This window comes from Oncorhynchus mykiss, chromosome 13, assembly GCF_013265735.2.
Source record: "Oncorhynchus mykiss isolate Arlee chromosome 13, USDA_OmykA_1.1, whole genome shotgun sequence".
NCBI lineage: Eukaryota > Metazoa > Chordata > Actinopteri > Salmoniformes > Salmonidae > Oncorhynchus > Oncorhynchus mykiss.
The window spans coordinates 19,685,602-19,702,010 of NC_048577.1; the positions used below are offsets into that span (position 1 = coordinate 19,685,602).

Below are 16,409 nucleotides of genomic sequence, written 5' to 3' on the forward strand. Positions count from 1 at the left end.
TATTCATTCATGGGCAATATGTGTGCATGTCCTGATCATATCAGCTTACTACATCTGTCTTCCCTCACCAAACCCATCAATGATTTGATTTATTTGACTATAATATATCAGTTATGGCCAACAGAGGGCAACATTTATCCATATAATACGATAAAACCTCACTGAACCTAAATTAATTGGGTTACATTGTAAAAAAAATTCAGATATCGTATGTGATCAGAAACAATGCATTAATTTCCCGGAGTGGTCGCTCTGTGCTTTTGTAGTTGACGTCATAATGTACGATGGAATATAGAAGCCTATGACGTAAACGAACTCAAGAAAATGTTTAGTGCGCTGCTTTTGCCTCAGTTGAGCTGATGCTTTGCAAAGGACAGTCATCCTCATGTTCAAATAAATCACTTTGAGTGGACAAAGAAGACATTCTGTGTAAGTACAGCATAACTGGCCAAGATGTTGTAAAAAAAATGTTTGAAATGTATTTTAAAATGTATTTGTTTATTTAAAAAAAAAGTCAGGTCCAATCTGAAGGGTGCCTGAAAGCACAATGGATAGAAATCATAAACCGTTGAGAAACATTCTTCTAAAAGTAAGACTCATAAGTGATGAAAAAATGTTTGTTCATTCTGGGGCTATCCCTCTTGATATGTAATGAGGCTATCTTCTTGGTAGTATAACCTATATGCTGTAAAAAACAGATTGATATGATTTATAGTTGGAAAAGTGGGCATAATTAAATGAGGGCTAAGGTTAAATGTATTTCCTTATGTTCATATACCCCAGGCTGGGACCCTCCAAGCTAGTGCTGGAGAGCAGGTCCTCCAGACAGACATCACTGACCATGATGGACTAATAAGGCTGCCAGCCCTGGTAGACTGCCCCATTGACAGCCCCCTAAAGGTAAGAAAACGTCTTATAGTTCTGTTGCAAAACGTCTGGTTGTAACAGAGACCAGTTGGTTGCAATCTAGTAATATGACGTGTTGAAAACCAGTTTACAACGTGATAATAAAGCCATTAAGACACATGGACCACCTACTAAACTCAGCAAAAAAAGAAGCGTCCCTTTTTCAGGACCATGTATTTTAATGATAATTCGTAAAAAAACAAATATCTTCACATATCTTCATTGTGAAGGGTTTTAACACTGTTTCCCATGCTTGTTCAATGAACCATAAACATGTTAAGTTTTCTGAAAATAAACGCAGTTGACAGTGAGAGGACGTTTCTTTTTTTGCTGAGTTTAGTTTTGAACTAATAGTTTTGGAATTCAGATTTGAATATTGATTGTAATTCTAAGGTTATGGTTTATAGTTGGAAAAGTGGGCATAATAATGGAGGGCTTAAGTTATATGTATTTCCTTATGTTCCTATACCCCAGGCTAGGACCCTCCAAGCTAGTGCTGGAGAGCAAGTGCTCCAGACAGATGTCCATTCCGCTGGCCATGATGGACTAAGCCTGCCAGCCCTGGTAGACTGCCTCCAGGATAGCCCTCGAATGGCAGATGTCCATTCCGCTGGCCATGATGGACTAAGCCTGCCAGCCCTGGTAGACTGCCTCCAGGATAGCCCTCGAAAGGTAAGAAACATATTTTAGTTCTGTTGCAAAACGTCTGGTTGTCACGGAGGCCAGTTGGTTGCAATCTAGTAATACGAAGGGTTGAAAACCAGTTTACAACGCAATAATAACGCCATTAAGACACATGGACCACCTACTAGTTAGAACTAATAGTATTGGAATTCAGATTTTAATTCTGATTCTAATTCTAAGGTTAACCCTTATGTGACATGTCACTCAGTACCATCATGCCTATGGTGAAAAATGTGGTTTCTATGGTGATATGATTTCCCCACTGTTGTTATTTGTCTCAGAACCTTGTGCCGAAGCCCCCGCAAGGCCCCAGGCCCAGCCGAGAGGCAAATATAGCAAAGGCAGAAAAGAAGGCCACAGAGGTTATCAAGGCTAGAAGGTCTAGGGAGGCTAAGTCAGGGGTGAAAAAATTAAGCCGCCAAGTAGTTGGTATGTTGGCACTGCCTCAAACTCTAACTCAAACAATCAGTTACCGTGAGTATTCATCTCCACTTCCAAAGTACATGGATTTATTGATAGAATTCTAAAACGATATATGGTGGAAGGATCCACTAATGTCTACGATCCTCTTTCTGTAGGTGTCCTGCCAGCTATCAAGAAGGGCACTAAAGTTACCCTCCAGTCCTCCAGCTCCCCCTCCCTCTCCGATGACAACAAGGAGGCTCTAGGTTAGTTATTATGTTGTTTTTACCGTCTTTTGCACCCGCACATTCCCCTTCTTTCTTTTCTCTTATTGTCAGTAATGGTACTTTCATTTTCTCTCCTTTTTCTTTCTTATTTTTCTATACAGTGTTTGGAGACATGTTATGTGTGAAGAATTACTTTAAATCAAATGTCAAACTCATTCTATAGAAGGCCGGGTTTCTGCAGGGTATCACTCCACCCTTGATTGATGAATTAAGGTCACTAATTAGTAAGAAACTCCTCTAACCTGGTTGTCTAGGTCTTAATTGAAAGGAAAAAACTAAAACCCGCAGACACTTAGCCCTCCATGGAATGAGTTTGACACCCCTGTATTAAATACATTTTGATTTGACTAGGGGCCGTCTGCCAGGTCCTGACCACCAGGGTGGGAGACATCCTGAACAGTACCTGCAACGACGATTACAAGGCCAGGCTCATCATCCAGAAAGGTACACTTATAACCTGTTTTGCCCATATCACCAGTAATAACCATGTAATAACTTGTGTAATAACCAGTGTATTACCATTATAGTAAATGTACTAGATACTGCATAGTGTTATACATGGATGTGGCTTTGAACCAGTTCAGAATATGAGTGTGTTTTCTTAGGATTGGATTCCGGTGCCAGAGAAAGGTTCCCTGGCTCTCCGTGTTCCTCTTCACCCAAGGACGAAGAGGAGGTGGTTGTAAGTGTCATGACTGTCTCATACCCTAAACCCTCCACCTCAACCCAGGCAGCATGGGCAGCTCCTGCCCAGACTCTGGACGGTTTTCTGCCCAGACCCTGCCTGGATGAAGAAGAGGTAGTCCCCAGCACCTCCATGAAGGACAACACTGTGCCGAACACCCATGCAGCACGGGCAGCTCCTTCCCAGACCCTGGAAGAAGAGGTGGGGGAGGCTGAGGTCTCCGAGATGAGTGACAGCTCCCTGATGCCTACCAAGAACAGGCAGGACCCCCTGGAGAAGATTCCCTCCCTCCTACCAGGCAAGGAGCACATCCTCCTTTGCAGCACTCCCTGGGCCACCGTCATGAGCCCCCAGACTCTGAAGTTTATTCTCCACGGCATCATGTGCCGACTGGAGGCCTCAGAGTCCCCCCAGACAAGGAGGGCTAATGACCCCTTCAGGCTGATGAAGGATCTCTTTGTGGAGGTCCAGCATGCCCTGAAGTATGCTGACATCTCTGTCGTCTTTGGCCTGGAGGAGAGCATCCAATTCAGTGGGGAGGATGCGGTGAAGGCCATCGTGAAGACTGCGGCTAAAAGATTGTCCCTGCGTTCGGACTCCAACCGGGCTCAACTGCGTGCCGCACGCTCTGGTAGCGAGGGAGCCATCAGGTGCATGGCGGACACCATCACACAAGTCATAGATGACTATTCCGAGGACTGGAGTTTCGACGGCCATTTTGGAGCCAGGAGGAGCCGTGGTAGTGGGAGGTCACACTCCTCAACCTCCTCAAGGAGTGACGTCACCCTCACCGAGGAGCTCCTAGCTTGGAGGGAAACTCTAGAAGAGGACCTAGAGGAGATGGCTGATGACAGCACTGGTTTGGAAAAGACCAGTGTAAGCTCAGCCATCTCTGAGAAGTCCCAGGTAATTAGCTACCTTTCTGAAAGCACCAAGACCATCAGCAGCGCCCTCTCCACAGACCTCGAGGACATCACCTCCACACAGGTGAGACGGCAAAGAACTAGTAGATCGTTTTGTTATTTGGGCTGTTTGATTGTGAGGCATCGACTCATGTCTGTTTCTCTCTCTACTAAGAAGAAAGAGAAGGAAGAGGCTATGAAGAAAGAAGTGAGAAAGTCAAGAAAGAAGAAGCGAGGAAATAACAAGAACCAGAAGAAGAACAAGGTGTCTCCTCTTGGCAATGATAGTAAGTCCTCATTTCTGTCAGTCAACATGTGCATCTGTCTTCAGCACACTATTGTAACGTAAGGACGGGAGACTATGATGAAGTTATCAGGGTCTTATTCATTAGCCACTAAATGGAAGACCGCGGACTAAAACAGGGAGGAACTTTCTTGAACTTGCCAATAACAAATGCTTGTTTTTGTTTTCCGTTTCAAAATATTTTGCTACTGTGTACCCTAATGAACACGACCCTGATTTCATGCCTTGTTCTCTGTCACCTGTTCAGGTACTGTGGCTGCAGATGAGCCTAAGAAAAAACAGGCTCTCCTCCCGCGGATCACAGCCGCCCTGGCAAAACTATTTTGCTTCCCCTGCAAAAAAAAAAAATGCAAAAGTAACTGTTCAGAAGACGAGTTTGGGAAAACCCTGCTGCCACCTCCCCCAACCCACTTTCTAAATAAACTCTCAAAGCCAACAGAAGAGGGAGGGAGACAACCCCCCCTACTCACAACTCATTTTATTACACCACATTTAATTCAATAAACACAACTTGCATCTATTTTGATCTTCTTCTTCTTGAGTTTTTGTTTTACAGACCCACCTGCATGCTATAGATTCTTAAGGTCAATTTGCTGTCTACTTCAGTATCATTGTTATGAGTATGTTCACTGTGCCAGTCATTATAGCAGTACAGGCTATAATAATGCCCTAACCTAATTGCAATTGACATAATAAGAGTTACATTTGAATAATAATTCCCTCATTTTACATTTTTTTTTAGAGGGAATAAATCTCTAAAGCACAATAGAGTGCCGTCCCTAGGAGGGGTGCGTCACTTGAGTGGGTTGAGTCACTGATGTGATCTTCCTGTCTGGGTTGGCACCCCCCCTTGGGTTGTGCCGTGGCGGAGATCTTTGTGGGCTATACTCGGCCTTGTCTCAGGTTGGTAAGTTGGTGGTTGAAGATATCCCTCTAGTGGTGTGGGGGCTGTGCTTTGGCAAAGTGGGTGGGGTTATATCCTTCCTGTTTGGCCCTGTCCGGGGGTATCATCGGATGGGGCCACAGTGTCTCCTGACCCCTCCTGTCTCAGCCTCCAGTATTTATGCTGTAGTAGTTTATGTGTCGGGGGGCTAGGGTCAGTTTGTTATATCTGGAGTACTTCTCCTGTCTTATCCGGTGTCCTGTGTGAATTTAAGTATGCTCTCTCTAATTCTCTCTTTCTTTCTCTCTCTCGGAGGACCTGAGCCCTAGGACCATGCCTCAGGACTACCTGGCATGATCACTCCTTGCTGTCCCCAGTCCACCTGGCCGTGCTGCTGCTCCAGTTTCAACTGTTCTGCCTGCGGCTATGGAATCCTGACCTGTTCACCGGACGTGCTACCTGTCCCAGACTTATTATTTGACCATGCTTGTCATTTATGAACATTTGAACATCTTGGCCATGTTCTGTTATAATCTTCATCAGAGGTTACTCGGCGACAGCGGTGCTGATACTGCTTCATTTCTCTCTTGTCGAATTAATACAGTGGTCTTCATTTGCATATTTCCGGAAAGCGAATAAGCCCCTCAATGGAAAGGGAAGGCAACCGAAAAAGAAAATAGCCGAAATAGGTTACCAACCCTGTTATTTTTCTGTAGCCTACAGTTTTACCCACAGAAATAAGAGGACACCTTGTAGCCTCTTTGCTTGCGCGGCCTCCATTGCATATATCGTTATACAATCGTTGCAATGTTTTAAATAGCCTTCTTCTATCACATTGCACTGCAAGACATAGGATTGAACTGACATTTGAATTGGTGACATATACTGGAGCATCATCTGCAGCGCGAGAGCCTGTTGTACAGGTAGCAGCCATAGGCATTAGCATATTGGCCTGAAATCGTGCTAAGTGCCATCACACAAACCGAAACAGGCAAAAGCCTACTAATTACATCCTCAGCCAGTTCTTTGTAGCCTATACAACGCAGGTTATTTGTCCTTCAGATGTATTATTTTTTGCTAGTGAAGGCATGCTACAGCCGTTAGAATATTGTAGTCAGAAATGGGTGTCCCTTGGGTTGGCTTTACTCCAAAAGATGAGAGCGAAAGATCTCAAACATTTTATTATGGAAGAGGTATTATGGCTGACTATAAAAAAAAGTGAAGTATTCTGCCCCAAGCATCTGCTTTCAGTCTTTTTGGGGACTACTTTTCAAGGAATAAATTACCTTGCATTTCAGGCTAATTATTGTTAATATTATAAACGCTAGAACAGAACAGACTAGAGACATGTACCACCAAGTGAAAACGCTGGGTAGATTTCACCAGCACAGGGTGTGTTGAGTGAGAAATCAAGTAATTTATTTTAACCTTATCTAGGAAATGCACTCACCATACAGAGAGTGAAACACTAAGTCTCTAGAAAACAATTGTCTGATCTTCACACATCCTCATGACCTTGTTTTGAAATTAAACACTATACCAGATTACCACACACACACGGATGGGACATTTGAACATTACAGCTCAGTAAAAGTGACAGTTGGCATTTACACACAGCTGTGTAAACCTCACTTCTTTCTCATCATCCCTGCTACTTGCTGTTGTTATGGCAATCCATGCTAAGGTGAACTGTGAATGAATGGTAAACTAATATGCCTTTGTGATGTTGTCAGATTAAGTCTTTGTGTTTTACACCGGCTTGGCTGTGGCGTGCTTCTGCTGTACAAAACTGCTGAATGCCACAATAAGGACCGTAGTAGGAGGGAGGGATATCATAAACCTGTCCTGATGTCTGTGTCTGTCTGTCTGTCTGTCTCTGCATCTCGGATGTTCTGTCTATCTGTTCGTCACACCGACTCTCTCACTGTGGTTGGATGGTTGTAGCGATCAGCAGAGGCCTGCCCTGTGCTAAAGGTTCCACTCCATTATCCTGAAGACGCTGAGCTACTGGGAGCAACTCCATGACCTGACATATCAAGTCTAAAACTCCAGTATCCTGCCCTACTGCAGCTACTACAAGCTCCCTTCTAGTCTGTTGTTCATATTATTTTGGAAGCACTTTACATTACAGCACGGAATAAAGCGGAAATGGAATGGCAATTAGTTAAAGTTACTCACAAAGCAATCCAATATTTGCCCAGATACAGGATCCTACAGATCAGTATAACTGTATTGTTTCAGAGACATCACATACTAGAGGGGTGATAATATTACAAAAACAACATTGCAATGTTTCCCCTAAAATTCCCCAAATGTTTTGGCATGGGGCCCCCAATTGATTTTGTTATAATGTTTGAGTCACTCAGATACGCTATATTAACAAAAGTATGTGGACACCACTTCAAATTAGTGGATTCGGACAGTTCAGCAACATCCTCTGCTGACAGATGTATAAAAATTGAGCACACAGTCATGCAATCTCTGTAGACAAACATTGGCAGTAGAATGGCCTTTACTGATGAGCTCAGTGACTTTCAACGTGGCATCATCATAGGATGCCACCTTTTCAACAAGTCAGTTTGTCAAATATCTGCCCTGCTAGAGCTGCCCCGGTCAACTGTAAGTGCTGTTATTGTGAATTGGAAACGTCTAGGAGCAACAACGGCTCAGCCGTGAAGTGGTAGGCCACACAAGCTCACAGAACGGGACTGCCGAGTGTTGTAGCGAGTCAAAAAAAATCTGTCCTCAGTTGCAACACTCACTACCGAGTTCCCAACTGCCTCTGGAAGCAACGTCAGCATAATAACTGTTTGTCGGGAGCTTCATGAAGGGGGTTTCCATGGCCGAGCAGGCGCACACAAACATAAGATCACCATGCGCAATGCCAAGCATTGGCTGGAGTGGCGTAAAGCTTGCCGCCTTTGGACTCTGGAGCAGTGGAAACGCATTCTCTGGAGTGATGAATCACGCTTCACCAGCTGGCAGTTCAACGGACAAATCTGGGTTTGGCGGATGCCAGGAGTACGCTACCTGCCACAATGCATAGTGCCAACTAATGTTTGGAGGAGGAATAACGAATTGCCTGGGGCTATTTTTCATGGTTCGGGATAGGCCCTTTAGTTCCAGTGAGGGGTACAATGACATTCTATACGATGCCCTTTCCTGTTTTAGCATGACAATGCCTCCGTGCACAAAGGGAGTTCCAAACAGAAATGGTTTGGCCTGCACAGAGCCCTGACCTTAACCCCATCAAACAGCTTTTTTTTCTTTTAGCTTAATATTGCGGATAGAATGTTGCTTCCTATGTAATTGTCTGCATCATTTCCAATCCCCCATATTTTTGGGGTAAATATATATATCCATACACGCATGCATATATATACATATATATACATATGTGACAGGTTAAAGGAAATATTCATAGCCTGTTATACATTAAAAAGTATTAGTAAGTTCATAGTATCTGAGGATCTTAAAACATCTAAGGTTAAAAAGATCATGCATTCAGTATTAGTTGATAGAGATTGAAAACATTCATATAATTGTGTTAAAGTTCAAGCGTACAAAGGGTACGAATTGTGAGAGTAATGGGTAAACGTTATATTGATTACTTTATTTTGTGGTGCCTAAGTGTTAATCTGTGATCTACGAAATGCTCTTAATCTATGAGCTGGAGATCGATTGCTCTGGTCTCCACCCATATTCCTGGGGAAATCGCGGTCTTTTCTCATTGAACTAAAAGTTGAATTGAGAAAACAACACCGTATCACTCTCGTGATTATTTCTCCCCTGTTTTCAGGTACTTTATTGATGATAAAAAAAAGAGTCATTTAAATGTTATAACTCGCTAACATGTCAAGAGTGTTTAAGGTGTGTTTTAGTAACATCTTGAGGAAGTTAGAGTTAAGTTTGAAGAGAGTAATATGAGCCCTGCTCGGTTGTAGCGAAGAGTAGCTGCCATTTAATGTCGATTGTGAATGAACATGTGCATTCTTAATAAGATATTTTGCTGTGTTATTTGTATAATGGGTTTTCTGTTGTTTTGGAATGTGTTACTTTTGTAAACACTAGGTTTAGGCAAAACCATAAGCAAATAGGTACACTGATATAACTAAGGAGTTAATCAGGGTGATTTTTCCACAAATAGACAGGTATTTTCCTTTCCAAGGTAGCAAGATCTTATCTATTTTTGCAAACTTTCTATAAAAAAATATTGGAGTGAGATAATTTCTTTCTTTTGGGATTTGTATACCGAGTATGTCCACATCTCCGTCAGACCATTTAATTGGTAAACTACATGGTAATGTAAAATGTGCATTTTTTTAGTGATCCAATATGTAATATGGTACATTTATCATAATTTGGTTTTAATCCAGAGAGGATAGCAAAAGTATATAGATCCTCTAAGAGGCCGTGGAGAGACTCCAATTGTGGTTTTAAAAGAAAACATGAATCATCAGCGAACAATGACTCCTTAGTTTTTAAGCCCCTGATTTCTAATCCCTTAATATTATTGTTTGATCTAATCTTTGCAGCTAACACTTCGATGGCAATAATAAATAGATATGCCGATAGTGGACAACCTTGTTTTACTCCTCTAGATAGTTTAAAACTTTCTGAGATGTAGCCATTATTTACTATTTTACACCTAGGGTTACTATACATAACCTTAACCCATTTTATAAGACATTCCCCAAAATTGAAATATTATATATAAACTCCAGTCGTACTTTATCAAAAGCCTCTTCTAAATCAGCTATGAAAACCAGGCCTGGTGTCCCCGATATTTCATAATGTTCTATTGTTTCCAGTTTGCGTGTCTGATAATCTACCATTTATATAGGAGTGGTTAAAACAAGCCAATAATGGTCCTTTGAGTATACCAAAAAAGTTTTGTATACTTCCACTGGTATGCCATCCAGCCCTGGAGTTTTCCCATCCTTAAAGAACCCAATTGCCTCAAGCAGTTCCTCCTCTGTAATTTGGCCTTCACATGAGTGAACAGCTTTGGAATTAATTGGAACACCGACTGCGAGCCAGGCTTAATCACCCAGCATCATTGCCTGACTTCACTAATGCTTTTGTGGCTGAATGGAAGCAAGTCCCCGCAGCAATGTTCCAACATCTAGTGGAAAGCCTTCCCAGAAGAGTGGAGGCTGTTATAGCACCAAAGGGGGGACCAACTCTATAACAATGCCCATGATTTGTAATGAGATGTTTGACAAGCTTTTGGTCATGAAGTGTAGCATAAGAACACAACACAAGCCATGGCAAAATGTGTAGAATTGCAGGAAACTAGCTTAATTAAACTGTAAAATGCTTTCTTTTCCCCATGGCAAAATGTCTAGAACTGCGAATAGCAGACAACATTGTTTTAAAACAGCAACATTTTGTTTCTGCTGCCATGGGAGGGCCTCTAAAAATGTTGGTCGGAGAAGGCGCTGTTGGCCACGCCCAATACCACGCCCCCCCATCTATTTCTCCACCTAGTCAGGTGAACAGGGCCTTGCCCTTTATTATGATAAACAAGCCCGGGCAACCATTTCACCAGAGCGGTTGTCTTGGTTGCACTTGTTTTCTAGGATCACTGGTGTCTGGTAATGTACTGGAATGATTCACCTCAGTTAACTCTCTCTGGGAGAATAATTAACATCACCTCACTATTGGCCCATTCCAGTGTGTGTGGCAAACTATCCAGACCTGTTCTGTAACCCCAGAGGGAGGTTTCATATGGTGTTAATATAGAGCTGAATGAACACACAATCAACTAGTGACACAATGTACTGGGGCTATTGTACCAAAGTGGCACAGGTGTAATAGTAATAGGTCAGATGGTTTCATTTTGATGCCACACTAACTATACTGGTCCCATATCAGTTTCGATCAGTTCCCCAGAAAAGAGGATCTGGTTGGTTCATCTACTTTGGGAAAGTGAGGCTTAAACCAATCCCATGGACATACCGTGTATCGTTTATGTGTGTATTTTCTGTTAATGCCTAGGCAAATGCAAGGGCATCCGGGGTTATGTTGGTGTACAGTGTTAAATCTGTTTGTAATCCATTTGAGGTTAACGCAGCAGTGCTGGTGATCCTTTTAATCTGTATCTTATTTAATCACAGACCTGATCAGGGTCAGATCGGCCTAGCCCCCCTCCGACAATACACTCACTACCATTGCAGAATAAATTATTAGTCACATCGCATTTCTTTGCAATTCCTTTGGAGGGAGGATGGTGGAAGTGTATATTTTAAAGCCATGTTACCCTTGGTATTCATGTAAACGTGATTATCAGAAGGGCGCTTATTGCTACACTAGGAATTCAGGAAGCAATTCTTCTTCTAAATGTGGTTGCGTTTAGGGAACTTGGGTAGTCTGAGGGAGCTTCACCGGATTACATGATATTAGCTAATTTGCCCAAATGTGTCTGGTCTTCATTCAAGCTTACCATTTATGCAACTTATATGATTCTAGATAACATCTGCTGTACAGGGCCATGGAACGATATAATGAATTTCGTCCCGAACCTGCCTGCACGGGCCACTCTGTGCAGGTAGGTGTCGGAGTCCTCGGCATGTCGTAGTTGAAGACGATGTTGACGAACTCAATGCCCATCCCTCGGCCAAACAGGTTGGTGGCCACCAGGATCCACCTTTGGAAGTCCTTGAACTGCTGGTACCGGGAAAGCCTGGGGGAGGAAGGGGGGCACCCATAGATTTAGAATAAGTAGAACAGGCATTATACATCCTGCTTCACTCCTGTGGGTACACTGAAACTGTGACCCACAAGCATGTTGTCTGAGAGAAAGTTCTTGTTAAGTCCCTTTGGATAACAGCTTCTACATGACTATTATAGAAAATGTGCAAGTAAATGAGATTCTCAATTTGATTGTGCAACTCCTCATTCCTCTCCTCCTTTTGAAAAAAAGTCAACAGTAACTGAGAGGAGGAAATGTGCTTGTATGAAAGTAGACTCCATTCACACATAATGCAAATGACATTTAGAGGGGTGGAATCCCAAATTAAAATGTGTAAAGTAGGAAAAGACATTTAGCTAGACATTGTATGGATAAAAACGATATGCTACTTATCGTTTTAAATATGTGCATGCTTCTCAGAGTAAACAGCTGATTGAAAGGGGAGGGGTAGATGTCAACTTCAGCAAAGGACACTTATGCTTCCTCAGCAGGAGGCGAGGACACCGTTTGCCTACTAACGAATTGACACTCCTCAACCACTTATCGGTTTACGGATAAGAGGACGGAAAAGTCGAGGACATTCTTTTGTCCAAATCAGAAATTCCCAATGAAAGCCAAGACCCAATCCCAAATCTACCCCTAAACCCTATGCACTTATTAATATCTGAGATGACTTGAAGTGTAAGTCCTAATATTGCTTATACCAATCAAAACTGCTCAGATTTTAACAAGTGCATAGACTGTAGGGTTTAGCCAGTGATTTTTCCCTCTCCATCAGAACCCACCTCTCCTCCTGGGCCATGCCCCTGTGGATGGCGATTGCAGGGAAGTTCTGCTCCACCAGCAGCTGAGACAGAGCCACACAGCGCTGCACAGACTTCACAAAGATCACCACCTTCAGACAGGGGAGAAAATGGCAGTGAGACCCCGAAGACAAACATGGGGCACAAAACCCATGCTGCATCTGATATGGCACCCTGGCTTTACCCTGGTCAAATAAATGTACACTCTGAAGACGAAAAACACAGGGCATAAAACTCACAGGCAGAAACTTTGTCGGTGCATAGACTTAGTTCACTTGAATGAGTAAAATTGTATTTAAAAACGTGACTTTCAAATCCATGGACAAAATACATTCAACTCACTTACGTTTTATAAATTACGTCTCTGAAAAGACCTCTGTCCGTACCTGGTTGAACTCGAGCACGTCGAGCAGGTCGAAGAGCTTGTGGTTCTTCTCGCTGTCCTTCAGCTTGCAGTAGTACTGCTACAGGCCGTGCAGCGTCAGCTTGGTCTCATCGTCCACAAACACATCCATGGGCTACAGGAGATATTCATTAAGCACCAAACAGAACACAGGGAGGGACTACCAGGACTTCCAGTGCTAAACATTTTGCTAGTGTGCCCCAATGAATAGAACATGGGGAAAGTGTCACTATTTAGGGCAGTTTTATAAACCTAGCCACATTAAGTGAAAAACAGGAGTAAACCACATTCTGTGTTGGTGAATGAAGAACTACAAATGTGATTGTGAACATCAATTACTAGTACTAGAGCTGGATGGAACTTTATTTTTCATTATAGCTTTAATGCCAGGACTGTTCCTCCTGAAAATGTCCAGAGCCCCAGACCCAGGTGAAGAGAGGGTCAACTCTGGCCACTTGTGAGACAGACAGTCACGAAAAGACAAAGCTTAGATGTGCTAGACTGGAACTTTTTACATTAATATTAAGCCATATCCAAAATCCCTTGAAAAAAAGGGGGGGGATATCTGCAGTTTCTACATCCATTTTTAGACATTTAAAATTAAAAGAATAACAAATGCCCATGAGCTTAGTTCAACTTTCGTACCCCATCAGAAATGTTTCATTCCAATGCTTGTAAACAAAGTAAACGCAAAAATAAACTATATAGTCTCAAAACATGGTCAAAATGATAATTCTGATATCATTGACGGTTAATCCTTGCATATAGCTCTACGAATTTCAGAGTGGTTAAATTTCTCCAGACCTATCCCTCCAAAACAGGGGCGAGGAAGATGATTCATTAATGTTTATACTGCCGATTGCCTCTTCAAAGTGCAATTTAGGGAGATGGGTTCATCTGTGTGTGTGTAAAACTGCAACTTTAAGTTTCAGAACATGTACATAACCACGGGACTACATAAAATGTAAATACTTTCCTACGTTTTGGCTAAATCCTTACTTAAGTCACACCATCTATCACATTCTGTTCCAAGATCCACTACTACTTAGTAGGACAGTGTATTAGAAGTGCATTCTAAGTGGTATGCTAGTAGGTACATTGGAACACGTTTTCAATTGACCGTTCCTCTGTGACGTATCAACTTACTCCTTGCTCCCGTCACTCACATCTGGCATCAGCCCCCCTGTCCTACTGTGGTCTGAATTTGCATCTTGTCACACTCTTCCAGGACAAAGTGCTTCACGTTCTTCAGGTTGAGGGTCTTGTTGCGGATGAGGGCCAGGATGCGGCCGGGCGTTCCCACCACAATGTGGGGGCAGTTCTTCTTCAGCGCGTCCTCGTCCTTCTTGATGGACAGGCCCCCGAAGAACACGGCTGCCTTGACAGTAGGCATGTACTTGGAGAAGCGCTCATACTCTTTGCTGATCTGGAAGGCCAGCTCTCGTGTGTGGCACATCACCAGCACAGACACCTGGTAGACTGAGAGAGAGGTAGGGGAGGATGTTTAATACAGAATTCTCTGGATAGCAGAGAAATAAAAAGCACACAAGATTATCCAATAGGATAGAACAGCAGTGTAAACAGTGAGATTAAAAGGAGAACAAATTCAGACTGCAATTGGCCCAGCGTCATTAGGGTTTGGCCAGGGTAGGCCGTCATTGTAAATAAAAATGTGTTCATAACTGACTTGCCTAGTCCAAATAAAGGTTAAATAAAGTTGGCGATTAGACACTTTCTTATGCAAGTATCCCCAGATACACATTAAGCCTATTCCTAAACTACAAAGCACTCAATGGATTCTCCGCCGAAAGCTATTTTTAGTACAGGAGGACTATGTTTCAGTGTAACAGCAATTCAGTTGCTGCTTCCACAATGTAGAGATTAATTTCATGATTCAACCACTCACCTGCCGGTACACAGGCTCAATCTGCTGCAGGGTGGCCCAGTACAAACACAGCCGTCTTGCCCATTCCAGACTTGGCCTGGCACAGGATGTCCATGCCCAGGATGGCCTGTGGGATGCACTCATGTTGGACTGAAAGACAGAAACGTAACTAGGGAAGTTAGTTAAGAACAAATTCTTATTTACAATGACGGCCTACCAAGAGGCCTCCTGCAGGGATTGGGGCCTGGGATTTAACATTAAAAAAATATATATATAGGACAAAACACACATCACTACATAAAGAGAGACCTAAGACAACATAGCAAGGCATCAACACATGACAACACAGCATGGTAGCAGCACAAAACATTGTACAAACATTGGGAACAGACAACAGCACAAAGGGCAAGAAGGTAGACAACACATCACACTGACAGTTGTGGCTGCTTTGTAAGTGTCCATGATTGAGTCTTTGAATGAAGAGATTGAGATAAAACTGTACAGTTTGGGTGTTTGTTGCAGCTCATTCCAGTCACTAGGGCAGAAAACTGAAGAGAGGAGCGACCCAGGGATGCGTGCTCTTTGGGGACCTTTAACAGAATGTGACTGGCAGAACAGGTGTTGTATGTGGAGTATGAGGGCTGCAGTAGTTATCTCAGATAGGGGAGGGGGAGTGAGGCCTAAGAGGGTTTTATAAATAAGCATCAACCAGTGGGTCTTGCGACAGGTATACAGAGATGACCAGTTTAAGTATGATGTGATGCTTGAAGGGGCATACATGTATAACTCGTAGTCGGAGTCCCAAATGACACACTATATATTGTGGATTACTTTCGACCAGGGCCCAGTCACACACAGCGCTAGTTTTGAACAAAGCCCTATGGGCCCAGCTCAATAGTTTTACACTATGTCAGGAATAGGGTGCCATTTGACACACACAGAATGGACAAAGTCAAAAACAGTCCTTGGTTGAAGGTGGGAAGTGCCTGTGAGGCTCACCTTCAGAGGGATGTTCAAAGCCACAGTCGACAATGGCGCGGACCTCCTCCTTGCCCGCAGGTGTGGCGGTCTCCAGGGCAACCTGAGGCTCCTCATCCTCTTCATAGTCCAAAAGCTCGTTGTCAACGTCGTTCTCTGCCATTCTAGAGAAGGGGTACTTGCGTTAGTTGAAGCTAGGAAAGACTGGAGACTATTTTGGGGGTGGGCGCTGTATCAACAATACAGTAAATTCAGAAGGTTAATTGAAATGCCAATTCAATAATCTATGTACAATTCCTCACCATCTGACCTTAGTTATATTACATGAGGTTTCCAATTCTTGTAATTTCACTTTCTGAATTGAATCCTTGTGAATCATCACCGTCTAGCACAGGGTTTTCCATATTCGGTCCTTGGGACTCCAAGGGGTGACCGTTTCCCCCCCAACATTACACAGCTGACTCAATCAAAGCTTGATGCTTATTCAGCTGTGTCGTGCTACAGCACAAACCAAAACGTACACCCCCTGATGTCCTTAGTACCGAGTTTGGGAAACACTCGTCTAATGTTTATTCCTACATAGCATTAGCTAG

At 43.0% G+C, this 16,409-nt stretch overlaps 1 protein-coding gene, 1 long non-coding RNA gene and 1 pseudogene across 2 annotated transcripts; 2 read left to right on the forward strand and 1 right to left on the reverse strand.

Annotated features, from left to right (window-relative positions):
- Nucleotides 1-1,783: 1,783 nt before the first annotated feature.
- On the forward strand, nt 1,784-4,040 carry LOC118938541. Its single transcript, XM_036942610.1, has 4 exons — nt 1,784-2,258; nt 2,631-2,723; nt 2,885-3,951; nt 4,008-4,040. The coding sequence occupies exons 1-4, from the start codon at nt 2,126-2,128 to the stop codon at nt 4,038-4,040; spliced, it is 1,326 nt and encodes a 441-aa protein (XP_036798505.1). The 5' UTR covers nt 1,784-2,125.
- Nucleotides 4,041-4,061: 21 nt separating this feature from the next.
- Nucleotides 4,062-4,576, forward strand: LOC118938232. The gene is made up of 2 exons (XR_005035478.1): nt 4,062-4,153; nt 4,418-4,576. It is a non-coding gene; the product is annotated as an uncharacterized LOC118938232 (long non-coding RNA).
- Nucleotides 4,577-11,495: 6,919 nt separating this feature from the next.
- Nucleotides 11,496-15,979, reverse strand: LOC118938229 (annotated as a pseudogene).
- Nucleotides 15,980-16,409: the final 430 nt, after the last annotated feature.